At 41.3% G+C, this 21268-nt stretch overlaps 1 protein-coding gene across 4 annotated transcripts in view; it reads right to left on the bottom strand.

Annotated features, from left to right (window-relative positions):
• Positions 1–21036, bottom strand: part of bsnb (bassoon (presynaptic cytomatrix protein) b) — a 103090-nt gene extending 82054 nt beyond the window's left edge. For 3 of the 4 annotated variants that reach the window (XM_077203987.1, XM_077203989.1, XM_077203988.1), the window contains exon 1: positions 20683–21036. In XM_077203987.1, coding sequence (XP_077060102.1) covers positions 20683–20861 — 179 coding nt within the window. In that variant the 5' untranslated portion in view covers positions 20862–21036. The remainder of the gene's footprint in view (positions 1–20682) is intronic. The other variant, XM_077203990.1, reaches the window with a different exon arrangement.
• Between the last annotated feature and the right edge of the window lie 232 nt (positions 21037–21268).

The raw sequence follows: 21268 nt of genomic DNA on the forward strand, positions 1-21268 counted from the left end.
TCATTGCATAACTGTTTTTGTCTACTTGTATGTTTTATTCATGATCAAATTTACATGTGAATGAGGTATTGTGGTTTGTTTTACTGAGCTTGCTTAATATCCACATTTTCGTTCAATTACATATTTACAAGTCCTATGCTTTCTCACATTTACAGCTGCCTACTTTCTAACTCTCACTTAAGCTTTTGTTGAACCCTTTCTTGGCCTCTTTTTATGTTTTTTTTCCCCCCCTAAGTTGCCCTAAGTTGCCTATAAAGGCATGAGAGGGTTTGTGCAGACTTTCTACTACTCTGAGGTCGTTTATCACATGTCAACAGCAGTAATGATTTTCTCTTCTTCCTTCTTCCACAGGCTGGTGCTGGGATTAGTGAGCAATTAGAATGGATTCTAAGCCTTCTCTATGGTCATAACAACATCTCCGGAGAGCCCGGCTAACACACCAGCGCACGGGTACACACAGAGAGCCTCGAATGTACACACAAGACACTTCAAAAGCTTACACTTCTGTCAGATTCTGAGAAACGAAAAAAGCGTGTGAGAACTAAAATAGCAGGTTTCACAGTAACAGTGAGTCAAGCTGAGAAGTGTGTGTGTGTGTGTGTGTGTGTGTGTGTGTGTGTGTGTGTGTGTGTGTGTGTGTGTGTGTGTGTGTGTGTGTGTGTGTGTGTGTGTGTGTGTGTGTGTGTGTGTGTGTGTGTGTGTGTGTGTGTGTCTTCCTCTGTTGTCTGTCCAGGAAAATTTCCAGCACCTGGTCCCTCATTATATGCTGCCCTAAAACTTCAAGTGAAACTCCAACGCCTGAAAATCAGGCCGTCTTTCCCATCCTGCTTCATCTAAAACCATTATTACCAAGGTCTGAATCAACTGAGACATGCCAAAGAGGAAGAAAAGCTCATTATTTCAGTGTCAGCTTTATATCCTGCTAAGAAATTTAATCTCAGTCCAACTAGGGATCCAAAGTTCCTTCCCAACATTCAATTTAGACACTATATTGACTTCGCAACAGTTCAGCTCAGGTGGAAAGGCTTACAGGTACTATATCCATTGGTACATTAATGATCTTTCAGCATATTTCAAGGTAAAGGGCATCAATTTTACGGTAAAACTCTCTCTCAACCCCAGTTTAAAATGTAGTGAAAAATAAATGTCAACTCCACCCTTATATTTCCCAATGGTGTGACTCAGTGCCAATTCCTAACACTTGACTGGCTTTGTTTCAGTCATTGCAGATCAGCCTTGAGCCATTTAAAAAATGTAGAAAGCTAAATTATAAATTAGGGCTGGAACGATACATCAATGTAATCGAATACAAAAATATGTTGATTTGGAATGCGAGAATAAATGGGATGGTTGTTTTTGACAGAATTTTTTTTTTTTACTTAAGTGGAATGGTACAAAACTTGGTAAAGGATTTGGCACTTGCTGTGTGAAAATCATGGACATTATTTGAAAAGGTTAAATTGTCCTAAAAAAAGTAGTCAGACTTGTGTTGTTCGCAGTCAAAATTACCGCATTGGAAATGAATGAAAGACGAATTTCATCTATTGGAAGCGTTTGGTACTGCGCACAAATTCATTTTTTTAGATATCAACCTCAAATTTGGAAAACAGCTTGTTTAGATTTATGAGTTTCTCAGTTTTAGAAAACATGTATTTCATATAAAAATTGAAAATGTTATTTTTGTGCTTTTTCATAACAATAAATGTAAAATTCTTCCATTTTCAAGTTAACTTTTTTCACTTCAGCAATAATCTGTCACGTGTCGTCTTTAAAAAAAGACCAAACTGAAGTCTGTGCTCCAAAACATTCAAGATTTATGACAGTTTAAGTTGTAAATTTCATTTTCAGGCATATGCTCAAAAAGTTCATAACTGGATTATAACGACTACATAAATATATTTTAGAACCATAAAATCCCCTAAAAATACTAAATATTAAATAAAAATGCATTATCAAACTATAATATACTACAATCATTTCATTGAAATAATGTAACTTTCTGTCATTTTTAGCCGACACGCGAGTGTCACGGTTTGGGTTTTGTTTCTTGTCCCTGGTTCTTGTCTGTCATGTGATCCCCTGTTCTAGTCATGTGATCTTGCCTTGTGTTCCCCTGTCTGTTGTGTCATTGGTTGATTGTTTAAGTCTTCCCAGGTGTTTCCCGTTAACCACGCCCCCTTGTTATCCTGTTTAGATCGTTTGCCCCTGTATTTAGCCCTGTGTTTCAGTCCAGTCTTTGTGAGTTCTTGTATTGTTGTAATGCTGTATGCACGCTGTCCTGTTCCTGAGTCTGGTTACCAAGTCTGTTTAGTTTTGAGTTTATTTAAATAAAACACTGCTGCACGTGGATCCTGCTTTTGCCTCTGCTTCAGCTGCATGTAACAGCGAGGGTTAAAAATAATATATAATTTAATTTTCATGTTTAATACACCAACCATTCATGATGTGGAACAACAAGCTCAAATTTCCTTAGACAAAATAAAGTGGAGTAATTTTCCAGTAAACTACATAGCCAATGTCTGTTTACAGTTTTTTAAGAAAGCAGAAATAGCTAAAAGAATAAAAATATGATTATCATTCTTTACAGTCCAAATGAACAGAAGAATTTGCATTTGTGTAGGGATCTTGATCTGCGGTATGTTTTATTGTAATATTGAATTGTGTCGCTTAAAAATCGGACATGTATTGACTTGAAAGCACTGGTTTTAATGGTAAGAAGGGTTAAATTTACTCTTATTTAAGGACTGCATATTGATTTACCGTTTCATATTGGTTTAAATAAGTCCAAGTGTCATCAACAGGCCTGTTGTATGAAATGCAGGCTGTATGGTGACGCAAAATAGCCTATATATTGCCTCTGAGAAACTCTCTACATGTCCCTGAGAGAAGCAAATCCATGCACTGTAATATATAAACATACAAGCAAATGGGACAACTGTTGGCATGCAGGTTATTTGTTTAGGAAGAATTTGATGAAAGATGTTTGTGGTCATATTGAGATTTCAGACTTCAGACTGCATACTCCAGGTATCTTGGCAAATCAGATCCCAGTTTGAGACATTCTTGAGATCTTTTCTGAAACTATACAGGAGACCTGTGAGGCTTTTTCTCAAGAGTAACATATGAGAAGCCTATTTAAAGTTCATTTGAGATTAAAGTTAATTTAATTTCACTGATGTCTAGAATAATCACTGTGACGGTAGTTTTAAATAACATACAACAAATACAAATGCTTTAGGATATATTCTCTGTGGCAGAAATAAACTCACTGATAAATTCTTTACACTTTTCATCACATGGCTGATAGTTTTCTGCTGAGGGCAGAATGCACCCAATGCACTCTGAGATATTGCTCATATCATTATGCATTGAATTTATCCTTACTGAAATCCTGAGGCCTGGGCTGGGGAGAGAAAGCTTCAATAGAGAGTGAATTAACAGTAAAGAGAACGGCTAGAGGGTAAACGCACTCGATATTAAATCAAGCTTACTGTAATGTCCATGCTCAAAAGTCAGAACAATGACAGGACAGCTAAATAACCTTTTAAAAGGACTAATTCCTCACAATCTGAATATTAGGCCTCTTCCCTTTTTTTTTTTTTTGTACGCCTTGGGCAGGGAATATTCAAATGAGGAATATTGTGACGTTCGTTTCCGCAAGAAAACTCAAGACTTCAAACGAATCATTTCAGGGAGTTCAGCAACAGTGAGCCCTGATCTAGAGAAGAACTCCCTTTGGAGTGACTTTGTGCTTTGTAGCTTTTCAAACAAAGATGACAAAGTCAAAGTCAAACAGCAAAGTTGAAAATGTAAAAAAATAAATAAAAAAACCATAATAGTCTGTGTTTAAAAGTACCATCTGTAACAGGACGCCTGTTCAAGACTCAGAAAAGTTTATAGTCATTTGTGAAAAGATTTGAATTTCTGCCTGGTTTGGGGCGTCAATTTAAAACTACAAACAAAATAAAAAAATGTAAAAATGTGTTAAAACTTTTGTTTTTCCTTTTCGTTCATTTGTCATTTTTCGTGAAGCATTATTTTGCTGCGATTTAGCTATGATAAAGAGACATCCACTCTTGCATTGTGTGTTCGTGCATTTCGAGGGCGGAGCAATAAAGGGAGAGGTGTGTTTGTTTTGGGTTGACAAAGACTATACAGACAGGGATGCAGTCTGTAACATTGTTTGCTGACATACCCTTGAGATACGTCTGTCAACAGTACTTTACAGATTTAAACTCTAAATGTTAGTGAGTTAACAAGCAGGGCCATGGTTATTGACAGGGTGATTCGATACACCATAACTTGTGTTTAATCAAGGACCTATTGTTTCTGCTATGATTGATTGTGTCATTAACTGAAGCATGTACTCCTTATAATTGTCTAGTGCTCGGGTAATTATTCATGAATGCAGAAATAATAAAAAAACATAATGGATCACTGATTAGCAATTTCTACTCCGTGTCTCATTGCAGGTAATCATTGTACTTTCTGTGGTCATTCTATTTAAAATGCATGGCAAATTTAGATATTATGACATTTCACTCTCAGACAACTCACAAGACCATCTATCTGCTCGAACAGAAATACAGATATAAAGAAACAATACGGATGTTTACATACTTGCTTGACTATCCAAATGAGGACATACCATAGACATTTATTGTTTTTATATAAACTGGACTTAAAATTATAATGATAATATTAATAATAATATGAATTTAATAAAGACTTTTCCTCACTTGTTTTCCGTCACAACGAACAATTTTGGCATTAATACATTTTTTCAAAAGTTACCTGCATAAGAAAACTTTTGCACTTTTGCTAGATGATTTAATAAAACAAAACATTGTACATTTATTTTCAAAAATAATTGTTTATGAATTTTTTATTTATTTTCCTTTATCAGTACTATCAATATAAAGAAATACATATTATTAATCTTTTTTTTTATTTTTTAGTTATTTATGTTTTTCCTACAATCCCAGAGGTTCCCAAAGGACGTTTTTATCAGATTTGGCTTAGTTCTGAGCATAATTTTGTCCCCAAATTATAGTGTATAAGTAAATTTAAGTGTTTTGCCATGTCCATTATTATATGTGTGGGCTGACGGACGGACGGACGGACGGACGGATGGATGGATGGATGGATGGATGGATGGAATGATGGATGGACAGATGGATGGATGGATGGCAGAGGTGTGGACTCGAGTCAGACTCGAGTCATGAATTTGATGACTTCAGACTCCACTCGACAAAATGTACAAAGACTTGCAACTCGACTTGGACTTTAAGATCAATGACTCGTGACTTTACTTTGACTAGCGCCTTTTGACTCTAGAAGACTTGCTACTTCCCATGAAAACTGGGGAAAAAAATGTTCACACGGCCGCGCCGCTCTCAGTTTATCTGCATAGAAAAAATGCACCACCTGTATGCATGCAGAGAGCACGCGCTGCCTGCAAGACATCCAATCACTGTAGTCCCACATTGTTTTGATTCGACAGCATCGCAGGCTGCGTTTACACTTGGCATTAATATGCGACCTGTATCCGGATGTTGTCCACATACACATTGAAAAGACAAATCTAAACGCACTTCTGATCAGAATGTTATCCAATCAGCGTGTCCAGGTTCGGAGGTAGTCCAGGACGCATTGTGATCGGATCTCAGTGTATTGTAAACGCAATCTAGCCATCGTGTCTGCATTCACAGGTGGACGTAATTTAAATCCCGAAAATAATGGCCAGACGCAGTTTAGACAAGAAATTAAACTTATTTGAACCTTACAACAAACGTTAATCTTTAAAACAGTTTATTTAGACTTAAATGATACTATGTGTGAAACATTTTTCATTTCAATTGAGCAACATTATCTGAACGAGGCGATCGCCTGTATAGCCTACAATCACAGTCAGTCATGAGATCTTAATGAAGAGCTGCACGCTGCTTTGCCAGAGGAATAATCGGAATCAGATTTTTTAATGTTTTAAATGTTGAATGTTTGTATTGTTTCAGCATGTTTATCAACAGTGTTGGGAGTAACGCGTTTCAAAAGTAATGCATTACAGTAACATATTACTGTTATGTCGGTAAGTGAGGACCCAAAAGCGTTTTAACAGGAACAGAATCTTTTAATGACAACACAGGGTAGTACACAGATCTTCTTCTTGAATGATAATGGAGAAAACAAACAACCCGCAGAGAGGGCGATAACAGGAACATAAAAAGTCTCTCAGGTAACTTCAAAAGCTTTAGACAGCAGTAGAGAATAGCCGAGTAGCGGCGACAGGCTGCAGGTCTCTCAGAGAGGTCGCGGGTCGAAGATAGACTGTGACTACCAGGTCTCTCGTAGCATCAGATGAACTAGACAGAGTAAATAATAAGATGATTAGCTGAGAACAGATTGCACTTGCCAGGCGGAAGCCAACAGGACAGGACAGGACAGGACTGGGCTGGACAATGTAGAAATGAGCGAGACAGAAGTTTGCTTCTAGCATGAGAAACTCAAATGAGAATCTGACAAAGAAAGCAGCAAGAACAGAGAGGGAAATAGAGACCTAATCAGAGGAGAAAGGGAACAGGTGGGAAGAGAGTGAACGAGGTAGTTAGAGGAGATAAGGAACAGCTGGGAGAGCAGAGAAAGAGAAAGTAACCTATGATGACCAGCAGAGGGGGACAGAGTAACAAGAACCAGACACAACATGACAAGACATAACAGTACCCCCCACTCAACGAGCGCCCCCTGGCGCTTCCGAGGAGGGAACCTGGCGGCTACGGAGGAAATCATCGATCAGCGAACGGTCCAGCACGTCCCGAGAGGGAACCCAACTCCTCTCCTCAGGTCCGTACCCCTCCCAATCCACCAGAAACTGATGACCACGGCCCCGAGGACGCATGTCTAGAATCCTGCGAACCCTGTAGATAGGAGCGCCTTCGACAAGAATGGGGGAAGAAGGGGGACGAGCGGGGGCGCGGAGGACGGGTTTAACACAAGAGACGTGGAATACCGGGTGGACGCGACGAAGATAACGAGGGAGAAGAAGTCGCACCGCGACAGGACTAATGACCTGAGAAATACGGAACGGACCAATGAACCGCGGGGTCAGTTTACGAGAAGCTGTCTTAAGGGGAAGGTTAAGAGTGGAGAGCCATACTCTTTGACCGCGACAATATCTAGGGCTCTTAGTTCTACGCTTGTTAGCGGCTCTCACAGTCTGACCCCTATAACGGCAAAGTGCAGACCTGACAATACTCCAGGTGCGCTTACAACGTTGGACAAAAGCCTGAGCGGACGGAACGCAGGACTCGGCGATTTGAGACGAGAACAGCGGAGGTTGGTACCCGAGGCTACTCTGAAAAGGCGATAGACCGGTCGCAGACGAAGGAAGCGAGTTGTGTGCGTATTCTGCCCAAGGAAGTTGCTCTGACCAAGACGCAGGGTTACGGAAAGAAAGGCTGCGTAGGATGCGACCGACAGTCTGATTGGCCCGTTCGGCTTGACCGTTAGACTGAGGGTGGAAGCCGGACGAGAGACTGACGGAAGCCCCAATCAAACGACAAAACTCCCTCCAAAATTGAGACGTGAACTGCGGGCCCCTGTCCGAAACGACGTCCGACGGAAGGCCATGAATTCTAAAGACATTCTCGACGATTATTTGTGCCGTCTCTTTAGCCGAAGGGAGCTTAGCGAGGGGAATAAAATGAGCCGCCTTAGAGAAACGATCGATAACCGTAAGAATAACTGTCTTACCCGCCGACGAAGGCAGACCGGTGATAAAGTCTAAGGCGATGTGTGACCACGGTCGAGAGGGAATAGGAAGCGGTCTGAGAAGGCCGGCAGGAGGGGAGTTCCCAGACTTAGTCTGCGCGCAGACCGAGCAAGCGGCCACGAAACGGCGCGTGTCACGTTCCCGAGTGGGCCACCAAAAACGCTGACGGATGGAAGCCAGCGTACCCCGAACACCGGGATGGCCAGCTAACTTGGCAGAGTGAGCCCACTGAAGAACGGCCTGACGAGTGGGAACGGGAACGAAAAGAAGATTCCTAGGACAAGCGCGCGGCGACGGAGTGTGAGTGAGCGCTCGTTTTACCTGCCTCTCAATTCCCCAGACAGTCAACCCGACGACACGCCCCTTAGGGAGAATCCCCTCGGGGTCAGAGGAGACTTCTGAAGAATTGAAGAGACGGGATAAAGCATCAGGCTTGGTGTTCTTAGAGCCCGGACGATAAGAAATTACAAATTCGAAACGAGCGAAAAACAGAGCCCAACGAGCCTGACGTGCATTAAGTCGCTTGGCAGAACGAATGTACTCAAGGTTCCTATGGTCAGTCCAAACGACGAAAGGAACGGTTGCCCCCTCTAACCACTGTCGCCACTCACCTAGGGCTAAGCGGATGGCGAGCAATTCGCGGTTACCCACATCGTAGTTACGTTCTGACGGCGATAAGCGGTGGGAAAAATACGCGCAAGGATGGACCTTGTTGTCTGAGAGCGATCGCTGAGAAAGAATGGCACCCACGCCCACCTCTGACGCGTCAACCTCAACAACGAACTGTCTAGAGATGTCAGGTGTAACAAGGATCGGTGCGGATGTAAAACGACTCTTGAGGAGATCAAAAGCCCCCTGGGCGGAAGCAGACCATGTAAAGCGCGTCTTGACAGAAGTAAGAGCTGTGAGGGGAGCAGCCACCTGACTGAAATTACGGATGAATCGACGATAGAAATTCGCGAAACCAAGAAAGCGCTGAAGCTCGACGCGTGACTTAGGAACGGGCCAATCAATGACAGCTTGGACCTTAGCGGGGTCCATCCTAACGCCTTCAGCGGAAATAACGGAACCAAGAAAGGTGACGGAGGAGGCATGGAAAGTGCACTTCTCAGCTTTCACATAAAGACAATTCTCTAAAAGGCGCTGGAGAACGCGTCGAACGTGCTGAACATGAATCTGGAGTGACGGTGAAAAAATCAATATATCGTCAAGGTAAACGAAAACAAAGATGTTCAGCATGTCTCTCAGGACATCATTAATCAACGCCTGAAAGACAGCTGGAGCGTTTACGAGACCGAAAGGAAGAACCCGGTATTCAAAGTGACCTAACGGAGTGTTAAACGCCGTCTTCCACTCGTCCCCTTCCCTAATGCGCACGAGATGGTAAGCGTTACGAAGGTCCAGCTTAGTAAAAAACCTGGCTCCCTGCAGGATCTCGAAGGCTGAAGACATAAGAGGGAGCGGGTAACGATTCTTAACTGTTATGTCATTCAGCCCCCGATAATCAATGCAGGGGCGCAGGCCACCGTCCTTCTTCTGAACAAAAAAAACCCCCGCTCCGGCGGGAGAGGAGGAGGGAACTATTGTACCGGCATCGAGAGCTACAGATAAATAATCCTCGAGAGCCTTGCGTTCAGGAGCCGAGAGCGAGTATAATCTTCCCCGGGGTGGAGTGGTCCCCGGAAGAAGATCTATACAACAATCATACGAACGGTGTGGAGGGAGAGAAGTGGCCCGGGACCGACTGAACACCGTGCGCAGATCGTGATATTCCTCCGGCACCCCCGTCAAATCACCAGGCTCCTCCTGTGAAGAAGAGATAGAAGAAACAGGAGGTACAGCAGACATTAAACATTCCACATGACAAGAGACATTCCAAGAGAGGATAGTATTCCTAGACCAATTAATAGAGGGATTATGACGAACTAGCCAGGGATGGCCCAAAACAACAGGTGAGAAAGGTGACTGAAAAATTGAAAAAGAAATGGTCTCGCTATGATTACCAGAGACAGTGAGGCTTAAAGGTAGCGTCTCTCGCTGAATCCTGGGGAGAGAACTACCGTCCAATGCGAATAAGGCCGTGGAATCCTCTAACTCCTGGAGAGGAATGTCATGTTCTCGAGCCCAGGTCTCGTCCATAAAACAGCCCTCCGCCCCAGAGTCTATCAACGCATTGCAGGTGGCAGACGAGCCGGTCCAGCGGAGATGGACCGAAAAGGTAGTGCAGGATCTTGAAGGAGAGACCCGAGTAGTCGCGCTCACCAGTAGCCCTCCTCTTACTGATGAGCTCTGGCTTTTACTGGACATGAGTTAACAAAATGTGCAGCAGAACCGCAATAGAGACAGAGGCGGTTGGTGACTCTCCGTTCCTTCTCCTTAGCCGAGATGCGGACGCCTCCCAGCTGCATGGGCTCAGAACTCGAACTGGCGGAGGGAGATGGTAGTGATGCGGAGAGGGGAGCAGCGGAGAAAGCGAACTCCTTTCCTCGAACTCGACGGCGAAGGTCGAACCGTCGCTCGATGCGAATAGCGAGTTCAATCAAGGAATCCACCCTGGAAGGAACCTCCCGGGAGAGAACTTCATCTTTAACATCCACGCGGAGACCCTCCAGAAACCGGGCGAGTAAAGCCGGCTCGTTCCAGTCACAGGAGGCAGCAAGAGTGCGAAATTCTATGGAGTAATCTGTTATGGATCGATTACCTTGAGTTAGGGAAGACAAGACCCGGGAAGCTTCTTCACCGAAAACAGAACGGTCAAATACCCGAATCATTTCCTCCTTAAAGTCCTGATACCGGTTAGTGCACTCAGCCTCCGCCTCCCAGATTGCCGTTCCCCACTCTCGAGCCCGTCCAGTAAGGAGAGATATCACGTAGGCGATACGAGCTCTGTTCTTGGAGTAAGTGTTGGGCTGGAGAGAAAAGACAACATCACATTGAGTGAGAAACGGGCGGCATTCTGTGGGCTCACCCGCGTAACACGGTGGGTTATTGACTCGGGGTTCAAGAGATTCGGAAGCCCTGGAAGCGACCGGTGGATCGAGGCGGAGATGATTGATCTGTCTTGTGAGATCGGAGACTTGGGCGGCCAGGGTCTCAACTGCATGTCGAGCAGCAGACAATTCTTCCTCGTGTCTGCCAATCATCGCTCCCTGGATCTCGACGGCTGACTGGAAATGATCCGGAGTCGCTGGGTCCATCTTGGTCAGATTCTTCTGTTATGTCGGTAAGTGAGGACCCAAAAGCGTTTTAACAGGAACAGAATCTTTTAATGACAACACAGGGTAGTACACAGATCTTCTTCTTGAATGATAATGGAGAAAACAAACAACCCGCAGAGAGGGCGATAACAGGAACATAAAAAGTCTCTCAGGTAACTTCAAAAGCTTTAGACAGCAGTAGAGAATAGCCGAGTAGCGGCGACAGGCTGCAGGTCTCTCAGAGAGGTCGCGGGTCGAAGATAGACTGTGACTACCAGGTCTCTCGTAGCATCAGATGAACTAGACAGAGTAAATAATAAGATGATTAGCTGAGAACAGATTGCACTTGCCAGGCGGAAGCCAACAGGACAGGACAGGACAGGACTGGGCTGGACAATGTAGAAATGAGCGAGACAGAAGTTTGCTTCTAGCATGAGAAACTCAAATGAGAATCTGACAAAGAAAGCAGCAAGAACAGAGAGGGAAATAGAGACCTAATCAGAGGAGAAAGGGAACAGGTGGGAAGAGAGTGAACGAGGTAGTTAGAGGAGATAAGGAACAGCTGGGAGAGCAGAGAAAGAGAAAGTAACCTATGATGACCAGCAGAGGGGGACAGAGTAACAAGAACCAGACACAACATGACAAGACATAACAATTACTTTTTGCTGTAACGCAGTAGTGTAAGGCATTACTTATCAATTTTCAGTAATATTTTACTCGGTACATGTTCAGTAAGGCTTGCGTTACAACAGACTTTTAGTTTTAATTGTAAAACAAACAACAACAAAAAACAGCAAGACCGCGAGACATTAACGAATGAAAAATGCAAGTAGGCTAAATTACCTGTTCGTGGTCAGTCAATAGCCGCGTGTGGTGTCCAAGTCTGTAAATAAAGACTAAATGGCAGCGTCTGATATATTTGTATAGCGATTTTTTTTTTTTACAGGAGTGCCGTGAGGTATGATTTCGGCCTCTGTGCTCGCGCTGGCCAGTGCAAAAAGCGGCTAATGGTAAAGATGGCATGAAGAAGACTATACATTCGCGAGATGGACGTATGCGCATTAGGCTATTCGTTCTGTGTTTTCTTTCTAAACAGTTAGGCTATGTTTATTTGGTATTTTTCATGTTTTCATCACGCAATCTTTTTGATGCGGTGGTGACGCGCTCATGTAAGGGCGGCGGCGCTGCCGATAAAGCACCTAAAAGCTGTCACAAAGAACCGGCAAAAGCAATGATTATGAATATGTCAAATATAGCAAGGAGACATTTTAATTGTCTATTAATAAAGTCAAGATGAAGTTGACGATGCTGACTCGCGATCTTCGCAGTAGCCTACTAGTGAATGCACCAGAGAGAAATGCACATTTCATTTCATAAGCAGAGAGCATGTTTTCTTTCGTTCTGTTTACAAGTAGACATTTCAATATAGATATATTTTTCAAGTCCGTGAATAGGATACTTATACGCTGAGTTTCGGTTCATTTATGAGACGCGCTCCAGTTCACGCGCTTAAATCCAGGCAATTGGTTGAGGAAACATTGGTTAAAATTAAGATACAATTAATACAAAACGAAATTCACTTTAAAGAAAGGCTTTGTGTGTGTAAGGTCTCTGTGAAAGTTTTAAAGCAGTCTTTTAGTGCCGCTTCAGAGCGGTCGCGTACATAACTGTCACGTCTGTAAAATTGTTTTTTCCTCATAAATGGGAACACGAAAAATAAAATAAAATGAATATTTTATGTTCTGTGGAGAGCCAACCCTTCTTCATCCGATTTGCGCAGTGTAATTCACAGAATTAAAAAAATAATAATAATAATAATCGTTGCCTCCTAGTTAAAGATTTTTTTGTCACGCATGACTGTCTATTTCCCTAATATTAAATATAAAACGCATGTGTAGACTGATATTTTTCTAATGTCTGGACTCCTTTCAGGGAGGAGCCTATGGATAAACAGACGTTTCAATATTTTGGTATTAATGCATTTTCTGAGAATTTATATTTCAAGTTTTGACTGCAAATGTCATGTCCATAACGCTGGAATTCCCAAATTTTAAATAATTTATCCTCAACTAGTTTTGTGGTGTAGGTCTACGTATTTTATAATGTTAAGTTAACTTCAGATAATACTAATAGTAATTTAAAGATGTGGTAGCATTGGATCTGGACAGGAAGGATAACGGTGGGAGTTGGAAGGGGTGTGTCGCGATTCTGCAGGTTCGTGGATCTGAGTGTCGCGATTTCGGTTTCATATGATATGGCATTTCCTTACAGCCTTATTTTAGAATGTTAAGTTCTACTCCTGTATAGTTATTTTGGTGAAAGTAACTCAAAAGTAATACAGGAGTAATGTAACGCATTACAATTCTGAGACAGTAATATTGTAAGGTAATGAATTACTTTTAAATAACAGTAACAAGTAATATATAATGTATTACAGTTTGGAAGTAACTTGCACAACACTGTTTATCAATCTCCCATTTCTGTCAATATAGTCATTGCACGTTATAACCTTAAACCCAGATGATTGATGATGTGACTTGTTTAACATGATCAACCCAGTTAAATTTGTATGATCAACTCTAGTAACTCTAAGTAAACGCAGCCAAAGCAGGCATATTGCAAGACAACCAATGAAGCGCAATAAGCAACAACGCGGCAGTTGGCAAAATGATACCGAAGATCGTTTGGCTATAAAAATGCACTCTCATGCACACCAGTCTCAATGGAGGCATTCCGATTATATTATCAGGTTGGTCCAGTTTTTCAAAAGTGATAATTGAGGAGTGAGGATTTTATTGATGACATGTTTAAGAAAGTTTAAGCTAAAAGGACCCATGTCTATTTGAAAGTTAAACTGTTTTGCAATATGAGGTCAATACAATACAGGACTGAAGCTGCTGTGCATTGTTCTAGTGCAATATGCTGATGAAATACAAGCATTTTTTGTGAAAATTACATTTTCAGTTTTTTACTGTATTTGATTAATGTCATTGTATAATAAGAGGTTTAAATAAATAATACAAATCTTACAGACATACACGATTTGTATAAATGTTATTTCTGTGGTAAGATGACTTGAAATGACTCGAAACTAAAATGGTAGGACTTTGGACTCGACTTGAGACTTGTTGGCTTTGACTTTTGACTCGACTCGGGACTTGCCTCATCTTTGACTCGACTTGACTCGGGACTCGAGGGCAAAGACTTGAGACTTACTTGTGACTTGCATAACAATGACTTTGTCCCACCCCTGATGGATGGAATGATGGATGGACAGATGGATGGATGGAATGATGGACAGACTGAAGGATGGAAGAATGGATGGACGGATGAATGGATTGATGGACGGATGAATGGAATGATGGACAGATGGAAGGATGGATGGATGGAAGAATGGATGGATGGACGGATGGACAAAGGATGGGTGGACGGGTGGATGGATGGACGGAAGGATGGACAGATGAATGGACGGACGGAAGGATGGAAGGATGGACGGAAGGATGGATGGGTGGATAGATGGACAGATGGATAGATGGAGGGATGGATGGACGGAAAGGAGGATGGATGGACTGACGGACGAATGGATGGGTGGATGGATGGACAGACTTATAATTCCCTTTATATAAAAACAGAAGTATACTATATATTTTCATGTGGAACCTATATATCACATAACATGTTTCCCTCTGAATGCAGCTTAACATTCATCAAATCTATATGCAGCATGACAATACTTTAATCCTACTACTCTACATAAAATCCTAAATTGGGCACAATCGCATGTGCAAAGAGGCTTAAGTGTTTCCCCGAGCAAGAGTGAACATTAACTGTGATTCCCTCTTCTCTCTGCAGTCCATAAAGGGGCTAACAGCAGCCTTAGACAGCCATGTCTGCTGGATCAGATTCATTGGGATCTGTAGTGCTGAGCAGTCCCCTTCACTCCTCTCTCTACTGTGTTAACACCTCTGATGAGTCACAGAGTGACAGAAGGAGAGTACAGAACCAGTGGGAGTCAGCTCCACATGAGAAGAACAGACATGGGTGAAGACTGACAAAAAAATTCATGTCTCCTCTCACTCGAGATACACGAGGACTCGTGTGAAAAGAGCTATACTATACTTCTGTGTGGAGTCCTATACTCCTGTAGCGCAGTACAAGACAGTTCATTGTCATTTGTGGCATAAAGTTGATTACCACACAATTAATGTCAACTTATGCCTTCTACTCTTTTAAAAAGGCAAAAATCTGGGTTACAGTGAGGCACTTACAATAGAAGTCAATGAGGCCGATAAATGTTACAATACTCATACTCGTTCAATAGCGCAGAAACAAATATAAACAATGTGTTTACATAATTTAATGTGAAAAAACAACAACATCATAAAATCTAACAGCCTAAAACAACTAAGATTGATGATTTAAACATCAATTACACATTAAACATTTAAACAACATTGAGCTTTACAGCTCAAATAATACAGAGGAAAGTGCTTAATTAAAAAAAAATCCAAGTTTTACATTTCTGATTTTCACTTCCCTTGTAAGTGCCTCACCATAACCATGACGGGTTAAGTTGAAATTACTTTTTGTGGTAATCAACATTATGCCACATTTGCTGTCAATTGAGATGCACTTGTACTGAACCCAGAATATTAAGGCTGTATAGAACTTAACTCTTAACGCAATGATACATAGCGCAACTTTTTGAGCAATGTTGTTGTCAACGGGCAACCAGATGAGACACAGGGCCAACGACAGATCTAAAGTATCCAGATAGAAATGTATTGCCCATTTTCAATAAGAAAGTGCCCAAGCAACAATCGCTCAGCATGATTGCCCAGCAACATTGCTCTAAAAGTTGCCCTGTGTATCATCACCTTTAGAGTACTTTACTTTACTTTACTTTACTTTACTTTACTTTACTTTACTTTACTTTACTTTACTTTACTTTATTTCAGTGTGGAGCAGGAGCGGCTCCTGACTGTTTAAGATTAACATTTTGTAAGCTTTATATTGTAAGTCACTGAACACATGCAGACACACTTTTGGGAGGAATCTAATGCCGTTATTCAGCCTGAGGGTGGCACTCTAATTTTGATTGACAGGCTTTAAAGGGTTTGTTAAGCCAAATATGAAAATGATCCCAAAATTTACTCACCCTCAAGCCATCCTAGGTGTATATGACTTTCTTCTTTCAGTCAAACACAATCTGAGTTGTATTAAAATATATATATATATATCTTGGCTCTGAATATATAAATATATATCAAATATCTAATGGGAGTGAAAGGGACCACATATTTTGAAGCCCAAAAAAGCACATCCATCCATCATAAAAGTAATCCATACGGCTCCAGAGGGTTAATAAAGGTCTTCTGAAGGGAAGCGATGCATTTTTATAAGAAAAATATCCATATTCAGACTCAGGTACCCTAGGCCCAGCTTAGTATCACAATACATGGCTGCCAAAGCCATGTGCTCAATTTTAATATATCCCACCCACTTTATGACTTAAAATAGTCTAGAAAATCAAAAACAAAATTGTTGCAGAAAGCTGAATACATTTACAATTTATAATGGATTCAGTTTATACAGAGATCTATGTTGGATGAATATTTTGGTGGGGGTGGCTCTGTCCCACCTGCCCTTACAGACGAGCCACGGCTAGGTGTGGAGTACTATATGCCTATCCTATACTATACTATACTATACTATACTATACTATACTATACTATACTATACTATACTATACTGCAATACAGACCACTTTTACTATGTTGACATACAATGAAGATGTCATGCTGGTACAGTAAGGTTTGAAGGCCGGGGAACTGTGAACAACTAAAGATTAAGTGTCATATGATGGAAGAGGTCTAAAATTGGAAGATGTGGCGTTAACCTTTTTAAAATTGGCCTTTCGACATGTGGGCCGACATGCATCACTATATTGTATCTGTTTTCTTCCCAGGCTTAATAAATGGGGTGGTTTAAAGACTCTGAGCAGGAGCGTAAGGAGAACGCTAAAAGAATGCCGCAGGCTCACGAAGAACATTTATTCGATTTCTGTGTCATTACAATTAAGGTCCCTTTTATGGGGGTGATGTTTGGCGGCTAAGACAGCAATGTTCCTATCCCATCTGCTGGGAAATAAAGCGCCGGATCCTCTTCTGTTTCTCCATCCTTCTCCCTCATCCCTCCTGTCTTTCTCTTCGTCCGTGTTTCACTAATAGCACAAACAACACCTACACACTCCTCTGAAAGGTCCATACAAACACACTAATAGCTTCTGGTTCCTCATTTTGGCCGTCAATCAAAAGGAAACATTCTGAGTTTGTGCCATGAAGATTTTCAAACATGCTTCCCCAAGTGATTAGATTCATGAAACTATTTAGCTACATAATGCAATCTTAATAAAACAGTTTTATTTTAAGGCTTAAATATGATAAGAAAACACAAGAATGTCAGTAATATTGGAAAAGATTGCTAGGAAAGATTTGAAACTAGATTGGTAATTCAAGCAGTCAAACTATTCTTTAGTAGTAAACATCGCTACAAGCTGGAAAAACAAAAAATAACTAATTATACTGAAGCTATAGGGGACGATATCTTTTTGTAAAATATAAGTACAATGTTGCAGGAATACAACTGAGTCATTCAGTTCATTGAAATGAACCAAATGAAATGCCTCACTAAAATGAATCGGGCTTCCCCAGGCTATTTGAGAGCATGTGATTGGTAGCTTGTTACTAGAAATGTAAATTATACTTTAAAAAAAGCTCAGTTACAGAAAAACGTAGTTATTATTGATATGACTTACAGTAAGTATACGGTTTTACCAAGCCGACCACGAAAGAAACCCATGAGGAGATTAGCACAAGGTCTCGCCTCATCTGTAGGCATCACATGCACTTTACCAGTGAATGATGAAGTGGCTTGATATGGTACATAAGACATTACATCAGTCAGAGATGCAGCCTTTCACACACTATGTGTGTGTGAATGACGGGATGACATTGTACAGAAATATCTGGGCATTTTTCAGTACATCAATAAAAACATGAGACGGACGCGAGAATAAAAAAAAACAATGCGAGAGTCTCGGAACGGCCCATGAGAAAAACAAATGTGTCCCCTGCCCAGGTGGCAATATCCTCGGTGGGTTTGTTTCTCCCTCAAACACTCGCGCAAGGCTACGACTGCGACTACACACCCATTCGGGAGTTTTAATGATGCCGGTCAGACACAGACAGACAGTCAGTACGTGCAGCAGTTAACATTATGCCCTACAAATGCATCTGTACTTTTCTCACACGTCCAAACAGATTCAACTTTAGCTTATGAACAAACCAATCAGGCCATTGAGAAACGCTGACATCCAGAATATAGTCTTACTGCGAGAGGCCTGACTATAAACAAACCGACAGCTAGGTCACCCTCCTGCAACAAATACATTTCATTTGCATCATTGCATTGTAAATCGATGTTTCAGGTTGGCTACACGGTGTATCTGCACTTCAAAACACTTGATATGAAGTTGTGCAAGATGAAAAACATGTCTTAGTTAAGACGTCTAGCATTTTATCCAGTATATAACAGTGATTCTTAACCAGTGGGTTGCAGGGAAACACTGCTAAAAGCAATTAATAAAATGCAACTAACTGTATAATTGAGCAAATTGAGAACAGGAAAATAAATAGGCTTATAAATTTTTTTCACCAAAAAAGAAAATGAGTCCCAAATGTTTTGATGTTGAAGTCAAGGGTTGTGCATCAAATTAAACGTTACAATATTTTGGCACAAATTCATCTGTGACTAAACAGAAGTCAGATTATAATATTATTCAATTTATTACAGTGATTCTCAACCAGTGGGTTGAGCTAACAATGCTAAAAAAGCAATTAATCAAATGCAATTAACTGTTTAATTGTGCATGTTTGGGGTTTTCGTAGTGATGCAATGGAAAAACCATTTTAGGTTCCCCAAAGAACCTTGTGAACTTAAAAGAACATTTTACAAATCTAAAACCCTTTTCCCACTTACTATAAAGAACCTTTTGTGCAATGGAAACATAGATGCCAGAAAAGAACCTTTTTAAAGAGAGTATTTGGACACAAATCTATCTGTTACTGTAGAGGCAAGACAGATTATAATATTAGCCGAATTATAACAGTGATTCTCAACAAGTGGGTTGCAGGGAAACATAATGCTAAAAGCAATTAATAAACATAATTTTGCATATTTAGAATAGGCTTATCAACATTTAAAATAGAAAGAAAACCCTTACAGTATATGTTTTGTTGTTAAAGGTCATGTATCCATACGTTATATTATTTTAGCACAAATTCATCTGTTACTGTAAACGCAAGTCTCATGACCTGCCCTCATCCAAAAACCACAAAGAAAGCTTTACATTGTAAACACAGGCAACAATAAAACTGGGTCCAACCAGTTTGTGCCAATCATAATGCGTTTTGTGCTATGAATTTTTGGCTGTCAAGAGCACGAAACTGTTAGAATCCAAGAGATGTTTTTGTACAATAACCAATTTTGGTACTGTGCTGGGTCACCACTTCATATCCAATGTAAAATCTGTGTCGTGAAGCAAAACCACTTGAGAACCACTGCAATACAATATTGACCCCGAGAGAGAAAATATGCAAGCAGCATGAATTGCAATACAAAGTTTGAATAATTCTAAATCTGCAAGGAAAATTCACACATTGCATTATTTAAAGATTGTAAAGGGAGACAGAACAGGAGATGAGAGAGGGGTGGGGAAGAATAGAGAGAGGTAGTGAAAGATTTTCGCTTGCACGTGTAACAGATGAACCATATGCATCCTCGTCAAAAAAAATCAATTATTAATGCTATAATAACATTTCATCATGCTTGCACTCTCAGAAACCTCAAGTGTCTTTTACAGTGAGATTTTAGTACCAATGCATTTTGATATCAGCACTGTTAGGCGTGGTTGACAAAGCAAAGAATTTCACTTCATTTAACAGCCCTGACTACATCATACAAAAGCAAACTGGGGTTTATATTAATAAATAAGAGTGTGACACACCTCAAATTATCTCAGAACATGACTCGCTTCTATAGCCTATACCATCAGACACCAGATTTACACAAGTATTTATTTACTAAATACAGATGAATGCATGTGAAAATCTCTGCTCGCTTAATATGCATCTGGCAAAATCATCAATCATGCATTCAGACCATTAAAGCTCAGAAACTAACAAGGTGGCTTGGTTCTGGACAGAGCAAGGCTAACAGCGCAGACTGTCTGTAATGAATGGAAATATACACTAAATAAAACATGCCAAACCAAAACATTCTCATATGGATGCTTATGTACACATGCATGCTTATGTAAATAGATCTATGCATCAAGTATGCCAGAGATCAAATAACCCCATGAGTGCAGCATATGTTAGTTGATTGCTGATCTGATGCACAGAGGTTTTTAGCTGACAACTAGCTTGGTAGGTTTATGTAGCCTAATGCATATCATTGGGTGTAAAGCATCGGGTGTGAAGTGCTGTTAAAAACATAATTATCGATTATGAATATGGCTAAAAGTGACTATAGTTCTTTTAAATGTAAAAGCACAAGATTAGACCGCACAGACTCATGTCGTGTAGCACAAAGCATTGCAATGAAATCACAAAAAAATGTACATGTGCCAGAAGCTTTTGAAATGATTCGTGATACCTGTTCATTCCCGGGCCGTGTCCGGTGCCCATTCCCCCGGCAGGCGCTCCGTTGCTCGGCTTGTGGAGCTGTCCACCGCCCGCTGGTGCTGAAATGGAAGCCGGGGCTCCAGCCGTGGGGACAGCGCCTCCCGGTTGCCCCGGCTGGCCCTCTCCTTCGAGGCTAGCTTCATTCCCCATAGTCCCTCTGAGTGAGACGGAGGACAAAGAAGAGATATGCTGACTAGCGTCTGATAGAGGTGTATTTCAAACAACTGGGAGAAAACTCAGCGCAGCTCCTCTTCCGCCATCATCACCTACAACCCAGCATCCTGAGCGGAGCGCGTACGCGTGCGCCCAGCGGAAGGGCTCGACCGAGCACGCGCAGAGCCGGGAGCGTGCAAGAGAACAGAGGCAGGGTGGAGGAGCGGCGTGAACGCGCTTGTGTCCTAGATCTACAGCCTTGGAGAAATGCATAGATTACTGATGTCTTGAAATAATGACAAAAAGTTACCTTTTAAATGTCATTTTATTTATTTTTCAGTGGGGATCCCATCATTTGAATTTCATATGTTATAAGAATAAGCATCTCTGCATTAAATTAACCC

This window comes from Siphateles boraxobius, unplaced genomic scaffold (assembly GCF_051911475.1).
Source record: "Siphateles boraxobius isolate OS27281-9 unplaced genomic scaffold, OSU_SipBor_1 5, whole genome shotgun sequence".
Classification (NCBI taxonomy): Eukaryota; Metazoa; Chordata; class Actinopteri; order Cypriniformes; family Leuciscidae; genus Siphateles; species Siphateles boraxobius.